At 57.6% G+C, this 16,429-nt stretch overlaps 7 protein-coding genes across 7 annotated transcripts; 5 read left to right on the top strand and 2 right to left on the bottom strand.

Moving 5' to 3' along the window:
- Window positions 1–582: 582 nt before the first annotated feature.
- Window positions 583–4,210, top strand: CH63R_00827 (WSC domain-containing protein; the record flags this gene model as incomplete). Its single annotated transcript, XM_018295802.1, has 4 exons — window positions 583–722; window positions 792–1,103; window positions 1,165–1,301; window positions 1,368–4,210. The coding sequence occupies 4 exons, from the start codon at window positions 583–585 to the stop codon at window positions 4,208–4,210; spliced, it is 3,432 nt and encodes a 1,143-aa protein (XP_018164164.1).
- Window positions 4,211–5,142: 932 nt separating this feature from the next.
- CH63R_00826 (FAD binding domain-containing protein) lies at window positions 5,143–5,975 on the top strand (the record flags this gene model as incomplete). Its single annotated transcript, XM_018295801.1, has 2 exons — window positions 5,143–5,553; window positions 5,631–5,975. The coding sequence occupies 2 exons, from the start codon at window positions 5,143–5,145 to the stop codon at window positions 5,973–5,975; spliced, it is 756 nt and encodes a 251-aa protein (XP_018164163.1).
- Window positions 5,976–7,121: 1,146 nt separating this feature from the next.
- On the top strand, window positions 7,122–7,583 carry CH63R_00825 (Tubulin-specific chaperone Rbl2; the record flags this gene model as incomplete). The annotated part of the gene is made up of 2 exons (XM_018295800.1): window positions 7,122–7,301; window positions 7,386–7,583. 2 exons carry the CDS (start codon window positions 7,122–7,124, stop codon window positions 7,581–7,583), a joined length of 378 nt encoding a protein of 125 aa, XP_018164162.1.
- Window positions 7,584–7,812: 229 nt separating this feature from the next.
- On the bottom strand, window positions 7,813–8,868 carry CH63R_00824 (Tho complex subunit 7; the record flags this gene model as incomplete). The annotated part of the gene is made up of 1 exon (XM_018295799.1): window positions 7,813–8,868. The coding sequence occupies one exon, from the start codon at window positions 8,866–8,868 to the stop codon at window positions 7,813–7,815; it is 1,056 nt and encodes a 351-aa protein (XP_018164161.1).
- Window positions 8,869–9,479: 611 nt separating this feature from the next.
- Window positions 9,480–11,140, top strand: CH63R_00823 (CCCH zinc finger protein; the record flags this gene model as incomplete). Its single annotated transcript, XM_018295798.1, has 6 exons — window positions 9,480–9,531; window positions 9,596–9,670; window positions 9,734–10,204; window positions 10,256–10,367; window positions 10,424–10,476; window positions 10,608–11,140. The coding sequence occupies 6 exons, from the start codon at window positions 9,480–9,482 to the stop codon at window positions 11,138–11,140; spliced, it is 1,296 nt and encodes a 431-aa protein (XP_018164160.1).
- A 1,351-nt stretch (window positions 11,141–12,491) lies between these two features.
- CH63R_00822 (Cell cycle inhibitor) lies at window positions 12,492–14,640 on the top strand (the record flags this gene model as incomplete). The annotated part of the gene is made up of 6 exons (XM_018295797.1): window positions 12,492–13,180; window positions 13,326–13,539; window positions 13,606–13,639; window positions 13,724–13,797; window positions 14,106–14,170; window positions 14,592–14,640. 6 exons carry the CDS (start codon window positions 12,492–12,494, stop codon window positions 14,638–14,640), a joined length of 1,125 nt encoding a protein of 374 aa, XP_018164159.1.
- Window positions 14,641–15,005: 365 nt separating this feature from the next.
- CH63R_00821 (uncharacterized protein) lies at window positions 15,006–15,751 on the bottom strand (the record flags this gene model as incomplete). The annotated part of the gene is made up of 2 exons (XM_018295796.1): window positions 15,006–15,395; window positions 15,578–15,751. The coding sequence occupies 2 exons, from the start codon at window positions 15,749–15,751 to the stop codon at window positions 15,006–15,008; spliced, it is 564 nt and encodes a 187-aa protein (XP_018164158.1).
- Window positions 15,752–16,429: the final 678 nt, after the last annotated feature.

Genomic DNA, 16,429 nt, shown 5'->3' with positions numbered 1-16,429 from the left:
CAGCCAGCCATGACAAGACCGCGAGGTCAGCTCTTGGCTTCACGCACCCATGTTTCCCACGCCCCATGCTGCTGCGAGTGCAGCTTACACCACTAGACTATCTAGGTACACCACGAATATACTAAAAACCACCCACACAGCCCGTCTAGCACTCCCGCCTAGCCTTGCTGATTTTGATTTTTTTTTTCAAGCTAGAGCTTCATGCGAGAGCGTGGCACTCCCTCTAGTTCCGTTCTTGGCCCTTCTTCCGTCGTGCCTTTTTCCCCTCTCCCACTGACCCCTGGCGCACGAGGGGGTGGGGGAGATCACCTCTTCCTAAGTGGGAAGGGGATTTGGAGTTGGCTGAGGCCCTAGTCGAGTCTATCGAGTCTATCGTGTACCCGCGCCTCCAGTGCTGCTCTCCATCGACTCGGCCACCGTTGCGGCGAAATTGCCTGCGCTTGGAGTGGAAATCATATATACCTCCCGTTCTTCCCGGCCAGATGGTGCAATTCCCTCCTCTCCTTACCACTTACCACTTCTCTACACTCTTTAATACCTTCATCAGTGTTGGTTCCGCCTCTTGGCACACAATTTGTCACGATGAGGTCCACACAGTTGTCTTTCGTTTTTGTTTCCACCTTGTCGCTTGCCAACGCTGCGGCTTACCCCCCTAGCGTCTATAAACGCGCGCCGCCTCCCGCGAACCTCGCCCACGGATATGCTTACAAGGGCTGTTACATGTAAGAGGCATCTTCGCCTGGTACAATTACACGGGCGCGGGGAACGCAAATACTGACAGAGAGAAATAGCGATGTCGGCCGCACAATCAACGAAGCCGCCACAGGCAATGCTCAGATGACCAATGAGGCCTGCACCGAGTACTGCTTCAACAAAGGGTTTGCCTACGCCGGTACTGAATGGTACAATGAATGCTACTGCGGCAACACCCTGGCCAAGGGGGGTATCCTCGCCAACGAGGCCGACTGCACCACTCCATGCAGCGGAAACGCCGCTCAGCCCTGCGGTGGTCCCAATCGCTTGTCCTTGTACCAGACGTCCCTGGTCGTCGGCCCCTCAGTCAACCCGGGTGTTGGTGACTGGAGCTCTATTGGATGCTACTCGTAAGTTGAATTCACTCACATGGACTGCCAGCATCGGTTCGGATCGCTTACATTACCACAGCGAAGGAACAACCGGCCGCGCCCTGACCTACGGTGTCGGCGGCATCCCTGGCAACCAGATGACTGTCGCCAAGTGTACCGCTGCCTGCGCCAACGCCAACTTCATCCTGGCTGGTGTAGAATACTCTGGAGAATGCTGTGAGTAGACAAACACAACTCAATCGACAACACGCTTCGCAGCGAGCCGCTGACATCATTTGGTAGACTGCGGTAACAGCTTCGCCAACGGTGGTGCCCCTGCCGTTGATGGCTGCAACATGCTTTGCAACGGCAACGCATCCGAGTACTGTGGCGGTCCCAACCGCTTGAACGTCTACGATTTCAAACACCAGTACCTGCCTCTGACGACCTCTGCTTCTACTCCGGCAGCCACGGGCTCGTCGGCCCCCAACGCCGCCGAGTCTTCCAGCACTGTCGTAAGCTCCGCATCGTCCGCAGCCTCCACTCCTTCCGTCCTGAGCCAGCCAGCGACCGTCGGCACATGGAAGTGGTATGGATGCCAGACCGAGGCCACCGGCACCCGCGCGCTCAACGCGAAGACCTTTGCGTCGGATGACATGACTTTGGAGAAGTGTGCCACTTTCTGCACTGGAAACACCTTCTTCGGCGTCGAGTACTCGCGCGAGTGCTGGTGTGGCAACAGTTTCGCCGCCGGCTCCGTCCCTGTCCCTGGTACCCAGTGCTCTATGAAGTGCATGGGAAACCCATTCCAATACTGCGGAGAAGGCAACCGCCTGTCTGTCTACACCATCGGCGACGCCACCCAGCCCTCGTCTGCCGCTCCCACCGGTGCCGCCACGCCCACAGCTGCGGTTCCCGTTGCCTCCAACCTGCCCACTGGCTGGCAGGATCAGGGCTGCTGGGTTGACAACTTGAACGGCCGCATTCTCCCCAACCAGCTTCAGGACGATCCCGCCATGACCCTCGCCTCCTGCGCCCAGGCCTGCGCTTCAGCGGGTTACACGGTTGCCGGTGCCGAGTATCACACACAGTGCTTCTGTGGCAACGCCATTTACTATGGCGGCGCTCCTGCTTCAGATCCGACAACCTGCAACACTGGGTGTGGGGGCAAGCCTTCCGAGATGTGTGGTGGCCCCAACCGCATGACCATCATGTCCCTGGGCACCCCCCAGACCTTCCAGCCTCCCGTGCCCCAAAAGAGTGGTTTCAACGGCAGCTGGACCTACCAAGGCTGCCTCTCGTACGAGAACGCACAGCGGCCTTTCAAGTGGCAGGTTCTCTTCCCTGGCATCAACAACGCTGGTCTGTGCCTTGACAGGTGCGCCGCATTTGGCTACCCTGCGGCTGGTCTCGAGTACGGCGAGGAGTGCTACTGTGGTGACCCAGCCAACATCGCCGCGGCCCCCCAAAAGGTGAGCTTCGTCGATGAATCCCAGTGCAACATCGTCTGCCCTGGCAACCACAGTTCCATCTGCGGTGGCGGTGCTCGACTCTCCACGTACTTCTGGACTGGCACTAAGCCTCTGTATTCGTGGACATTCGGCACGGATGCGCTCACGGCGGGTTCCTACGAGCTTCTCATCGGCAGTCTTTCGATTCCCCTGATGACCATGGAGACTATCACTGGCAAGGTGACCTTCCTCGAGAAGTTTGGTACTGGCCCGCCCAACTCCACTGGCGCCTACGAACTTGATCTGTCCCTCGTCCCGGACATCAGCAAGGCCTGGAGGGAGATGCACGTCAAGACCGACATCTTCTGCTCCGCCGGCATCACGCTTCCTGACAAGGCGGGCCGCCAACTCACTCTCGGCGGTTGGTCCGGCGATTCTACCTACGGCGTCCGTCTGTACTGGCCTGATGGCAAGCCCGGCACTCCCGGCACAAACGATTGGCACGAGGATGTCCAGAACCTTCGCATGCAGGATGGCCGCTGGTACCCCTCGTCCATGATCATGGCCAACGGTTCCATCTTCATCATCGGAGGTGAAGAGGGTGCCAACGGTCGTGCCGTTCCTACCATCGAGGTCATGCCCTTCACCGGCTCCAAGCCCCTGACCATGGACTGGCTCGCACGCACAGACCCCAACAATCTGTACCCTTTCGTTGCCGTACTCCCCAGCGAGGATATCTTCGTCGCTTACTGGAACGAGGCCAGAATCTTGGACAAGGTCACGTTCGACACAAAAGCGGTCCTGCCCAATATCCCTGGTTCCGTAAACAACCCCTTGGCAGGCCGTACTTACCCGCTCGAGGGCACTGGCGTTCTGCTGCCCCAGCATGCCCCTTACACTGACCCCCTTGGTGTTCTCATCTGTGGTGGTTCGACCGAGGGCCCCGGGTTCGCCTTGGATAACTGCGTCTCCATTGAACCCGAGGGTGCCAACCCCAAGTGGGTGCTCGAGCGTATGCCTTCGGCCCGCGTCATCTCTTGCATGGCACCTCTCCCCGACGGCACATACCTGATCAACAACGGTGCTCAGCAAGGTGTCGCCGGCTTCGGTCTCGCGACGAACCCCAATAAGAACGCCCTGTTGTATGATCCTGCCAAGCCGATCGGCGAGCGCATCACCGTCATGGCCAACACCACGATCGCTCGTATGTACCACTCCGAGTCCATCACCCTACTCGACGGCCGTGTTCTCGTCACCGGATCCGACCCCGAAGATGGTGTCAACCCTCAAGAGTACCGCGTCGAGGTCTTCAACCCTCCCTACCTGACTAGCAAGAAGGAGCGTCCTACCTTCACTCTCGCCAACACTGACTGGGCGCATGGCGGGACGTACACCTTCAGCCTCGGTCATGCTCCCAAGAACGGCAAGATCCAGGTCTCCCTTCTCGGTGCTGTGACCTCGACGCACGGCAACTCGCTGGGCGCCCGAACCATCTTCCCCGCCGTGAGCTGCGGCCCGACGGAGTGCACAGTCACCGCGCCGCCCAGCCCCGGTGTCGCCCCTCCGGGTTGGTATCAGTTCTTCGTCCTCGACGGCGGCATCCCCGCCGTCGGCGTCTACATCCGCATCGGTGGTGACCCCGCCAAGCTGGGCGAATGGCCCAAGGTCGCAGGCTTCGATACACCTGGTATCTAGACTCTTGGTTCTCGATGGAAAGGCGCGCCTTCGGTTCTATAGACTGGGGATTATTTATTCATTTCCATGTTCATACCTATGTCTAGTTTTCACAAGCGACATACTCCTCTTTTTCTTCAAAAACGTTTTTATTTATTTATATCTATAGACCTAAGGGAAGCCCCCTTTCACACTTGGAAAGGGGCATACCACAGTCGTCATGGGGAATATGATTGGGACATTTCTATCAAGGGTATGGGTACATGACCCGAGACGAGGCCGGACTTGGCATTTCTTCTAAGTAGTATATCAAGTATAATGCATCTACTTCATTGAAGCACTTGGTTGTCTGGTGACCCTGACTGAGCATAAGGACAAACCCCCTGACTTGTGACGAACGTGGCGAGGCTGCCCTCGGCATGGACTAGTGGCAGAACCAATGATGCCAAACCCAGCAAGGCCGAACGCGGAAATGTCTTCAGGTCAACTTTGGGGAGCCAGACAACCCGGCCTTGATCTCGAACACGGTTCTTTTCCCGGGAAAGCCCAGTCGGACCTACAACGCGGACGCTGATAATCTTACATCTTCAGCGACTCGGAGGGAATCTCCACCCCCTACCGACCCAATACAATGCGCAATCGGAATTCCAAAGTGGTTCCCGGGTTCTCTGAGCTCAAAGACCATTCGCCAGACACCGAGTAGGATCCCTAGGCGAGCCAAGCGCTTACTGTGTTGAAGATGACTGTATTCCTGACTCCACTTCCTCACCTGCTCCCTACCGGAGACCATGACGGAACGGATGCATAAATAGGGGGCTGATGGGAAGGTATCAATCCGAGTCTGGAGGAAGAGGAGTGTCTGAGAAAGCATTCGGGTCAAGTTCATATCGGAACGTCAAACAAAACGAAATCTCCGCTTCCCGGCCGTGGCTTACTTACTACACCCGCTCACCATGTCGACAAAGCCCGTTATCTTCTTCGCCGGCGGGGCCTGGCACTCGCCGGAGCACTTCCGGGACATTCGCGACGAGCTGCACCGGAGGGGCTACGAGACGGACGCCATGGCGTACCCGTCCGTCGGCGCGGAGCCCCCAACTAAGGGCATGCACGACGACGCGGCGGCCGTGCGGACCGTGCTGGAGGAGCTCGCGGGCCGCGGCAGGCGCATCGTGCTCGTCGCGCACTCCTATGGTGGCTTCGTCGGCGCGGAGGCGGCCAGAGGCTTGGGGTTCGAGCAGCGAGCCCATGAGGGCAAGGCCGGCGGGATTGTAGTGTTTGCGTACCTGGCCGCCTTCGTCGGGCAGAAGGGGCAGTCCATGCTAGGCTTGACGGGCGATGTATACCCCCCGTGGACGAAAGTAGAGGTACGCAAAGGGATACTCTCCCGTCCCCGGTGACATGAATACAAAGGCCCCGAGTGCTTATCACGTTTCTCTCACAGGACGGCCGCATCCACGTGGTGGCGCCCACGGAAGCCTTCTACGGAGACGTGGCCCCCGAAGCGAGGGAGAGGGCGATCGGGCTCCTGCGGCACCAGACGATCGTGTCGTTTGAGCAGGCGCTGACGTACGAGCCGTGGCGCGACATGCCGTGTATGTATGTCGGCTGCGAGGACGACGGGGCGGTGCCGTTCTTCATGCAGGAGCAGATGCAGCAGCTGCTGGGGCCCACGGCGGTCAAGCTGCGGATGAAAGCCTCGCACTCGCCGTTCCTTTCGCGAATCGCCGAGACGGCGGATTGGATCGAGACGGCGGCGGGGACGGGGCAGGAGGCCGTCGGGGCGTAGACGCTTCGGCCAAGAGCAGTAGGGGGTTCCGGCTGGCGGAGGTACATGTGAAGAGCCATCAGAGAGGTTGGAGCGCGTCGTTCGACGCGAGACGTTTACTGTGTGCGGGCTGCTTCTTTCAACGGTGGACAACGAGGAAGGTTCGGATCATGACCTTCATTGGGTTTAGAAGAGGATCCCATGTCTCCAAAGCCTTTGCCGAGTGCTGATAAAAGGCCAACAGGCCATGCTGTGTGGTGCTGAGAGTATTGAAGCGGTTCATCCGAGGCTGGCCCCATGTCCCTCGGTGGCTGTTGCTCTTGATGATCTGTTAATCGCCTTGGTGACATTGTTCCACCGGAGAACCTGCCGGTAACAACCACTGGCTTCTTCTCAGCGTTGCGTTCCCTGTCGACCTGCTACTGTGACGGCGTCCCTTCGATATGTCCTGCCCACACAGCATTCAAGATGGCATTGGGAATGCATTGATTCCACGGGCCGTTCGAAGACATTGACCCGAACGCAGCAAACCATAGGTCTGACCTCTCTGTCTCATCATGCAAACCTCTGAACAATACATGCGAGTTGTTGGGCAGACCACGTCGACAACCACTGGTCCAAACTCCAGCGAGGGGTTGAGCTGCCTGCCCGTCGGGACCGAGACAACTCAAAGCGACCCACGGCGCTGCGTTGCGGCTTGGGCCAGCAGAGAATCCGTGATGTTCTCCCGAAGTTGCACAGGAGGGGGGAACGAGTTCAAGCTCTGCTGCGCTGAGGTAACATTGCTGGGGTACAGGAAACCCCCCACCCCCCACTATGTGGCTTCCAAGGCAGCACCCAGCACAGAGCCTGCTGCAGCCTTTGACGTAGCCAGCCAAGCAGCGAGAACAGCCGGGGATGCCGTGTAAACAAAAAACCCAACTTAAGAAAACAATCCCAACGAGGCATACAAGGTAATCTCGGAGCCTGCCTACCCATATTTCCACAACACGAGGACTCATTTTCAAGGCGATCCCCCAAGAGAGAAACCATCTGACTATCACACACACACACTCTCAGAATAGACCGTCCCGAATCTTCACCAAAAGCCAAATCCCCCTTCCCCTCCCTCCACCTACAACCCCTCCTCCCATAAAAGGAAAAATCGATACAGCACCGCAACTCACCATGGCGCCCCCTTCCCAGCTCACCGTCGCGACGCTCGCCGTCACCCGGCTCCTCAAGGAGGAGATCTCCTATGAGAAGGAGCTCATCCAGCAAAAGGCCAAGGTCGCCACGCTCGAGGCCGAGATCCGGGAGGGCAAGCCCGACGAGGACGGGAACCGGGAGTACATGCTCAGACAGCTGGTAGGATTCTCCCAAGAACCCTCGCGATCCCCACACACCCCTCACTCCCCATCGTCCCAGTGCACTAACAAGCCGCGCTGCCAGAAACTCGCCGTGGAGGAGACGCAAAAGATGTTCCCTGCCCTGAGGACCCGCGTCGAGGACTCGACCGCCAAGCTGGAGGAGCAGATCGCCCTCGCCGAGAGTGGCGGCGCGTCGCCCACCGAGGTCGAGACGGCTAAGCTGGCGCTCGCCAAGGGCAAGGAGGAGAAGACGTACGTGACCGACACCACCTCGGCTTGATGAACCCCCCCGGGGGCTGGGGTCTTTTGGCGTCACGTCGTGTTTCCAACCAAGAGAAACGGAAACCAGGTCTAGGGATTGCGTTGCGTTCAGTGGCAGGCGAGCGTCATGAGCAAGTCTTTGACGGCCTGCTTTTTTTTTCTCTCTTCTTCTTTCGTATTCTTTTTTCAAAATGGGTATCTCAGTTGAGCTATGTATGAGCCTCTCCGAACTGCCGCGCTTCCAAAGTCTAGTTGTCAACTTCCATGCTGTCCGGCGCATCCACCGTGATTTGGGGCGTGTCGCCTCCCGAAGTGATCTGAGTGTCCTGCTGGTCGTCCATCTCGATATCCTCTCCCTCTTCGATCTCGCCGTCGTCCTGTTGGGGATGGGGCGTACCGCTCTGGCTAGGGACGGCACTGCCGGACCGCGAGAAGCTGCCTGGGCCACCTGATCGCGGCTTGAGGCCGTCTGCCTGGTCCTCCGAGTTGCCATCTTGCGCCGAAGTCGGTCTCGGGACAGCGCCGCTGTCCGGGTGCGGCGTGACGTTGCCGCTCGAGACGTGTCGGGGCGTTTGCCCGCCTCGCGAGGCCTCGCCGTCCTCCTCGCCGTCCTCGTTCATGCCCTCGCGTCTCTCGACCTCCTCCTTCTCGTCGCGGATCTGTCTGCGCAACAGCATGCCCTCGTCCATGATCTTGCTGAACTGGTCGCGGCGCTCGCGCCAGGTGATGGCGTACGTCTCGCTCTCCTTCTCCAGGTCGCGGATCTCCTCCTCGAGCTTCGCGAGGTTCGTCTCCTGCTCGCCGCGCGGCCGCAGGCCCTTAGCCATGAGCGCGTTGGCGAGCTTGTCGTACTCCTTACGTTGGGCAAGCGTGGCCTTGGCGCCCTCGAGCTGCTCGCGCAGTCGCGTGTTGTTGTCGCGCACGTTCTGGCATTCTTCGAGGATGCGCTGCTGGTCAGCCTTGTACCGCTCGCGCTCGCGGACGTTGGCGTCGAGGAGGAATTGCAGGCGGGCGATGCTGCTGTCGAAGGCGGCGAAGTCAAGGGTAAGGTCGTCTTTGATCTGGTCGATCTCTTGGAGGGTCTTGGTGGCAGCCTCCTGTTTCGTCTCTTCGCCGGCCTCCTTCTCGCCATTTGCACCCTCGGGTGGCGGTGTGGGTTGTTGTTTCAATTGGGCGTTTGCGATTGTTGTGACAGACACGAGTCTCTTGGTGATTCGCTTGAAGGGCTTCTCCTCAATGTTGACCAGGCGCGTCTTGTGCAGCTCCTGCTCCTCCTTATCATCTAGAAGATCCCACGACGCCATTTTCTTGTGTTGGTTCGCCTTTACAGTGTGTCGGCAGTTCAGGCAGGTAGTTGTAGTGGCTGTCAAAAGTTGAGTCTGGTCTTCGGCTGCTGGGTGAAGGCTAGGTTGGACAAAGAAATCTTGCTGGGCTGTCAGGTCGTCAAGATTCCCTGAACAGTGCGATTTTGGTAAGAAAAGCGGTACTTGTGCTGGATGCCAATATGCGGGTTTTGGCTGTTAAAGCAAAGAAGATGAAAATAGCTTTGATTGGGTCTGCAATCCTCACTCCAGTCAAAGGCAGGCAATGCAGATGGAGTGAGCTCCTTCCAACCTTCCGACCTTCTCTCTCAGCCTTGCAGCAGTTGCCGGCCGTTGTTGGGATTGGTTAGTGGATCTTTAGCGCCGGTATAAGTGGGCCATGTCGTCTGTACCCACTCAGTCACCCCCCCTGAGGGCAAAGACAAAGCCAAAGCGTCTTCTTCCCACCATAGGCACAGGAGCAGTGATCTCATCCTCTACTCCCCAACAATAACGCATAATACCCTACCTACAGTCACAACAGCAAGACCACTTCTTTGCGCAACGAGACACCTTCATACGAAAACCACATCGCAACACTCCATACCAAGGAAATGCCTTCTCAGGAAGAACAGGAGCTGTTGGCCAGGATCGGCCAACTTGCAGGTACAGTTCCGACATGCACAAAAAACAGCAAAAACCGCGCGATCTCTAATTTGGTGGCAAACAGGCAAGATCAATCTTCACAAGGCCCAGCAAGCCGGTGTGCAATCAGTGCCTAGCAATCAAGCTACCTACGGAAGGAGTACGTCTCCAACTTCTCTAACTCTTAACTCTACGCTTCAGTGCTTACATGTTATATGTATAGGCACCACTCACCGACATGGCGGCTTCCCCCACAAGCACCGTGTCGAGCCTTACCCCTCTACTCGAGGCCCCTCGGGGTTTCGTCATCGATCCCTGGTGCTGAACAACGGTGGAACGCAAACACCGCCGTCCGAGTCGTCTACTCCCGAGGCCCCTGGTGCGGCTGGTTCCTCCGGCGCCTGGATTTCCAAAAACACCCGCGGCCAAAGATCGCTCATCAACTCGGCCGTCTACGAGAAGAACAACGAGGCGCATGCCAAGGCTATCGAGGCATCGCGACAGCAGAAGATTCGCCGGCAGGATGCGCGCGAGCAGTCGCAGCTTGCCAATCACTTCCACCGTTACGGAGCCCACGCAAGCGCGCCGTCTACCCCTACTAATCCCACCACAGCGACAGGCAATCACGAGGTTGAGATCCAAGGAATCCGCTTCCGCGTCGCTCACAGCGGCAGCAAGCTCATCAAGGTGTCGGGTACGTCGCCAAGACTCCCTTGCGCGGCAGGTTACACTCACCACCCCGCAGGAGATCTCCATCCCGTCAGTGCAACGCCCAAGGTCGCCTTCGTCGGAGGCGTCAAGTTTCACCGAAGCAAAACGGGCAATCTGTACCGAGCCGGTGTGCTGGAAGCTCAACGGTATGATCCCTTTCCCCTCCTATCGACAGCCGCTAATATCAAGTCACCCCACTCAGCCAAACGAGCGTCAAGAAGCTCGATGTGCCTTGCAGCATGTTTTCGCTGACCGGTATTTTATTCACAATCTCATCTGACCACCCACGCATCATCATCAGCTCAACTAGACCTGACAGCTTCTTGCTCAAGTGGGTATGACAGAGTATAGGACACCCAAACTAACCACGATGCTTTTTACTCTAGGTTCATGCGCCAAGGGACCGGCATGTCGATACATGCACGATGCCTCGAGGGTCGCCGTCTGCCGGGAGCTGCTGCATAAGGGGAACTGCGCCAATGGGGAGTCTTGTGATCTTTCCCATGACTTGACGCCCCAACGCACCCCGACATGTGTTCACTTCATCAAGGGCAACTGTGCGAACCCTAACTGCCCCTATGCTCACTCTAGTGTGTCCCCAGGTGCCCTGGTCTGCCGTTCCTTCGGAATGTACGGCTACTGCGACAAGGGAGACAAGTGCGAGGAGCGGCACGTGTTCGAATGCCCCGACTTCAGCAACACGGGCAAGTGTAGAAGAAAGGGCTGCAAACTACTTCACCGCGAGAGGGCAAGCGTCCTTCGGAAGCGCACGGACTCGGACGAAATGGAGGACCTGTCGAGCGATGCCGAGTCGGCAGACAGCGACGACGTTGACTCGGACGAGGTCGAGGAGTTTATCACCGACGGCGCGGGTGATGATACTGACTTCAAGGTCCAGAAGGACTTTATCTCTTTCTGATCGTGATATCATGCCGCCTATCCGGAGAAGGCCATCTAGGTCTCTCTTTACTGACATGTTTGCTATCCACTCCAAGAGAGGGTCCAGTCAAAGCAAGAGAGCTCCCGAGTCTCCTTTGTCGCGGGCGTATTTTCAGGTTATGGAACGACTAGGACAACAACAAACGATACCCTCGGAGAAGAAGAGGAAGAGGAAGAAGAAGATGCTGATGATGAACAAAGGACCAGAGCATTGATACCACGCAGGAAGATCAAGAAGACGAAGCAAAAGCAGACATAGAAAGGATAGAGACAAAAAAAAAAAAAATTTCGTACCAAAAAACCAATGTTTATACAGATTGTGCAGTGTGACAATGTACTAAATTAATAGGCCGACAAAACAGCAAAGAGATGAGTGCTGACCAGTCCGTAATTACGTGACGAGATTGGGAAGCCTGGGAAAGCCTCCATTCAGATATGAATAAAGAACCCAAAGGGTTGCAGCCACGGTGACAACTGGGAAATAAGCAAGTTTATTGACCTTGGCTAAGCATCATTTCCGCGAGCGGGCCGACCCCAAGAGCTCCCGGCTGTGTCTCAATTAGATCAACTCCAATTTCCATTGGAGATTTTATAATTATTTTACCCCGCCATCCTTCCATCCAGAGGAAGTCTTGGCTGCTCGCCCCTCCACTAATCCGCCCCCTGTGGACTCCTGAATTTTGAGCTGCCCATTCGATGACATTTGGTATCTTGCTAACGCTGACACACGCACAAAGCATCTCAAAAAGACCCCTCTGCAAACCCTCCCCCCCAACCTCATCGGTGGAGGGGGCAGCGCCATACACGTCGCCGTTGGTGGTGACTGAGAGCCCTTTGTCCTCGGGCTAGACGCTTACGAGTTCGAGGGCGCTAATGGAGACCCCGTCATGTGGTGACCATCGTCGTGGATTTGCTCCTCCGAGACTATGCCTTGTTGGAGGGAATCGGGTCCAAGATCCAAGGTCCAAGAGGGGCGGGCGGCTTGCGGCGTCTTTGATGTGCACCGCCGTGTGCTGAGCCCCTTGTCCAGGTCGACCGACTGCATCCTGCAAGAACATGTTCGTACCTTACTTTCCGAAGCTGAGAACAGCACCACCACTACCACCACCATCACCACATGTGACGAAGCTGCGCCAACATAAGCAAATAGCTCGCTCTCCTTGATGACTTGACAGACAATTATCCGTCTTCTGCTGACAGAGATTCCTTTTTTCACTTTTCTTTCTTCCTCAAATTTATTTTTGCTGTGTCTTCACGTCTGCGCTCCTCTGCTCCAATTTTTAATTCGAGTCCGTTTGGGACAGCACTAACCGTTAGACGTCATCATCATCATGGGCCTACGCGACATCCTCAAGAAAAAGGACCACCTCGACAACGGCAACGCCAGCAGCCAGGATGCCGTCGACAGGCTGGCCGCCCCCGAGTTCAAGTTCATCCGATCCGACACAAACACCCAGGAGGTCATCCACCCGCCGTCGTATCCCGTAGAAGAGAGCAAGGAGCAGTTCCTGAACCCCAACGAAACCGCCGCCGGCACCGCCCCGAAGCCCCGGCGCAGCCTCGATGTCTTCTTCGGCAGCCGGTCGCGCAGCGTGTCCGCCTCCTCGCAGGCGAGCTCGGCCTCCCACAGAAAAGAGGGCAGGCGTTTGTCGGAACGGCTGCACCTCAGCCGCTCGCCCGCCTCGTCCGACAACGTCCCGCAGAACCTGCCCGACATCATAACCACCGCCGAGGGCGAGCAGGACGAGCTGGAGTGGGAGAAGCGCGCCACCATCCTGGCCTCGGCGAACAAGAGCAGGCCCGCGACGCCGTCGCACGACAACCTTCAAGGGTCTGAGACGAGGGGGCGGTCGCCGAGCGCCGCTGTGTCGTCTCCGGCAATAGACGAGGATATTCAGGAGGCCATCCGACTGCACGAGGCGGAGGACTACGTCAACTCGACGGCCATGTTTGCTCGCTTGGCCGACCCGAAAGGGGCGAACAACACTCTCAGCCAGTTTCTATACGGTCTTGCTCTGAGGTGAGTGCTTGCGCGGCTCCGGCTCGACGGATGACGGCATAGCGTCGGAGGCTTTGGGCTCGATGCGACGGCTGCCACGGTGACTGGGTGGGATGGGGTGCTCAGGGGTTAATGACGCGAAATGCTGATCAGAGGCTGTCGACAGGCACGGCTGGGGCTGCGAGCCCGATCCAGAAGGGGCAATCAAGTTCCTCTCGGCGGCGGCGTCAAATGCGGCGACCGTCGAGCAGATGGCGTTGAAGGCCGGGCTGAAGAAGGGTGGTGCGGCCAAGGGCGAGCTCGTTCTGGCCATCTTCGAGCTGGCCAACTCCTTCAGACACGGCTGGGGCACGGCGAAGGACCCGATCGCGGCCAAACAGGTGAGTTGCCCTGCTCTGGAAGGATCGCAGTCATGTCTGAACTGCTAAACTGACGCCCCGTGGCAGTACTATGAGACTGCGGCGAACCTCGGAGATACGGGTGAGTACTGCTCCCCCCTCCCCCGAATGATGCGTTCCTGGGCGTCGAGGCCCGATGTAAATGTTTGGGGGCTGCGCTAACCAGCCTCGTACTTCTCAGACGCCATGAATGAAATCGCCTGGTGCTATCTTGAGGGCTTCGGATGCAAGAAAGACAAGGTACGTTTCATCACATATCACCTGTTCCTTCCAGATGCCGCGTATGCCGGGGGCCAGTAAACCACAAACCAGAACTCTGGCTGCCGAGGGATATCAGCATGAGCCTCAGCAGCCCCGCATCCTGTGTGGCTTGCACCGGCGAGTGCATATGTCATGGGATGAGCGCATGCATCTATATGAAGGCCAGTTTGGGCCGTCATCAGAGGCTGTCTTGTCTATCTGGTTGGGGTTGGGCATCAACGGCTGCACTCAGCACCCGCACAAGGCGCATGCTCCGTTTCATCACATGAGGCTGACAAGATGTCTAGTTCGCAGCAGCCCGCTACTATAGGTTGGCCGAGAAGAATGGCAATAAAACGCTAGGCAACTCCTGGTAAGTCGAGCCTGTTTCCTCATTCTTCCCACTGGTCTGGTTGGGGATTCCCCAGATTCGGACCCGACATATGCATCATCAACAGGGGAGAGCTGCATTTTCTGTCTCGGATGCCTCTTGCGCTGTGGCATTGATAGGTTCCCGAGGCCTCCCATCCCCTCATGCGGCAGCTCGCCCTGTCTTCGTCCTCTTGGGTGATAGCCGGCCTCCTGTGCTGCACGCTTATCTGCACTGCGCCGCATCCATCAAGTGCAAATGTAGGCGCTGCGTCGAGAGCGGCCCGCGCATCGCGATTCCCCTTCTCTGCCCCTCGTTTGCCTCTTACGCCTAACACCATCCTCTGCAACCTGGCACCATCATCATCTAATCAGCACCTCCCAATCCGTGACACTCAGAATGGCTGACGGTGGCAACCCGACAGGATCTGGAAGGAGAAGTACGACCCGGATGCCGGCAACGGCAAGAAGTAGTCAGCAACAATAAAAAACAGGGAGGTGGACGTAGTACAGATAGGGAAGGTTTATTGTGTGCGTGTGCGCGTAAGACGGCCGAACCATTTCTCGGTGACACGGCATCGCATACTCGAAACGGGTGTGTGCGGACGGCAGCCGGCGTGCAGCCTCATCCGATGGCGATACCCTTTTCTCCCTGCCGTCGTATCACTGACGCGCAAAGATCGTCACGCGGCGGCGGCGGACGCCCCCCGCCCCTGAACCGTGCCGCGAGGTGTTGCTGTGTAGTTATAGATGATGGGAAGACGGCTACACAAAGGAGGGGGAGGGGGCAGAGGTTCTGTTTTGTCGTTCCGTCCCCCCTCCCCCCCACTTTCTTGCTCTCACTGGCTCGAACGGCTCTCTCGAATGATGATGATGGCATAGGAAGCACGGAGGGTGTCGTAACTCGGGTGGCGCGGGCGCGTAACGTTGGCCGGATAGATATAACTGAGAAGGTAGAGGGCCTTCGCGGGCGAGGGGACGGGGTTCTTCGGTCCATGTCGTGCGCCGTAGGACGACCTTTTCTTCTTCTTCGTTTTTCGGTTTGCGTCTGCAGGTCTCGCGGGCGTAGAGAGGAAAAGGGGGAAGAAGAGGGTGGCAGACAGGCAGGCAGCTGTCACGGAACCGTTCTGTGGTCTCTCTTCATGTCTTTGGGGGTCGCGCTGGGCTGGACTTGCAGGCCGAGGCCACACGGGCTTGTCTTGGGTAGAGTTGTAGGAGGGAGTCCCTTCCTTTACACGAAGGAGTGATCATGTAGGCCCGAGGGGGTGGGGGCCTTCAGTATTTGCCCATTTGCTGTTTTTCTGTAACATACCCATCATCACATCACTATTTAAAGATCGACAATATATACGGAAAAGTTGACATTTGACCGTGGCGGTCTCGGGCCGGCTGACCCGGTGGCGGGGCCTACCGGAATAGGTTCGTCACTCGGTACCCGCTCCGGCGGCATCTGGGTCTCTGGTCTCGGCCGGCCCGAGACAGGCTCCGCTCCCGATGTCGTCCGAGGATCGTCCGGGGATCGTCCGGGGATCGTCTCCTCTCGACGTCGCACGGTCTCTTCTTCACAGAGGACGTACTTCGTCATCTCGTGCGAAGGAAAAAGATGAGAAAAGCGAAAGTGAAATAAAAAAGCAGGGTAAGGGGTTACGGGTGGTCTGCATACCCACTGACATCACGCACGCAACGACTCTTGACCTCGTTCTTCTGTCATTCTCTCTCCCTCTCTCTCTCTCTCTTCTTTTCATCGGGCTGCACTTTTCCGCATGAGGCGGGGAGGGAATCAGGGGCAAGGTCGGACGAGGGACATCTCATGGCGCGGCATGTGGTCTGTTTGTGAAAGGGTCTCACTGCGTTTCTTCGAGGGGGTTCGCAAGATTTAGGGAGTACCGAGGGAGGGGGGAGGGGGGGATGGATGCATGTGCTTTCTTGGTGAGACGGCCTTTTGGGAGACATTGCGTCGTCGCTCTGCGGTTCTGATGGCTCTGCTCTGCGCGGGGTAAGTCGAGTCGTGTGGATATGTGCTCCATGCATGGGCAAAGACGGACGCCGGTTGCGTCTCTCAAGAAGACAGAGGCCGCCGTCAGTCTCGCTGTCCAGCTTTTCACGTCCATCAGCTTCACCGTTTTTCTTTCTTTCTTTCTCCCTTCCATTCCGTTTGCTAGAGGGGGCGGTTCCAGGAATTGGTGGGGGGCTCGATGCTCGAGGAGGGCCGCGGGAAAAAAACATGCTCGTCATGATGGGCGCGCGAGTAAGCTGCGCCGGC

Source organism: Colletotrichum higginsianum, chromosome 1 (genome assembly GCF_001672515.1).
Source record: "Colletotrichum higginsianum IMI 349063 chromosome 1, whole genome shotgun sequence".
Classification (NCBI taxonomy): domain Eukaryota; kingdom Fungi; phylum Ascomycota; class Sordariomycetes; order Glomerellales; family Glomerellaceae; genus Colletotrichum; species Colletotrichum higginsianum.
This window is presented reverse-complemented; position numbering and strand designations above follow the sequence as displayed.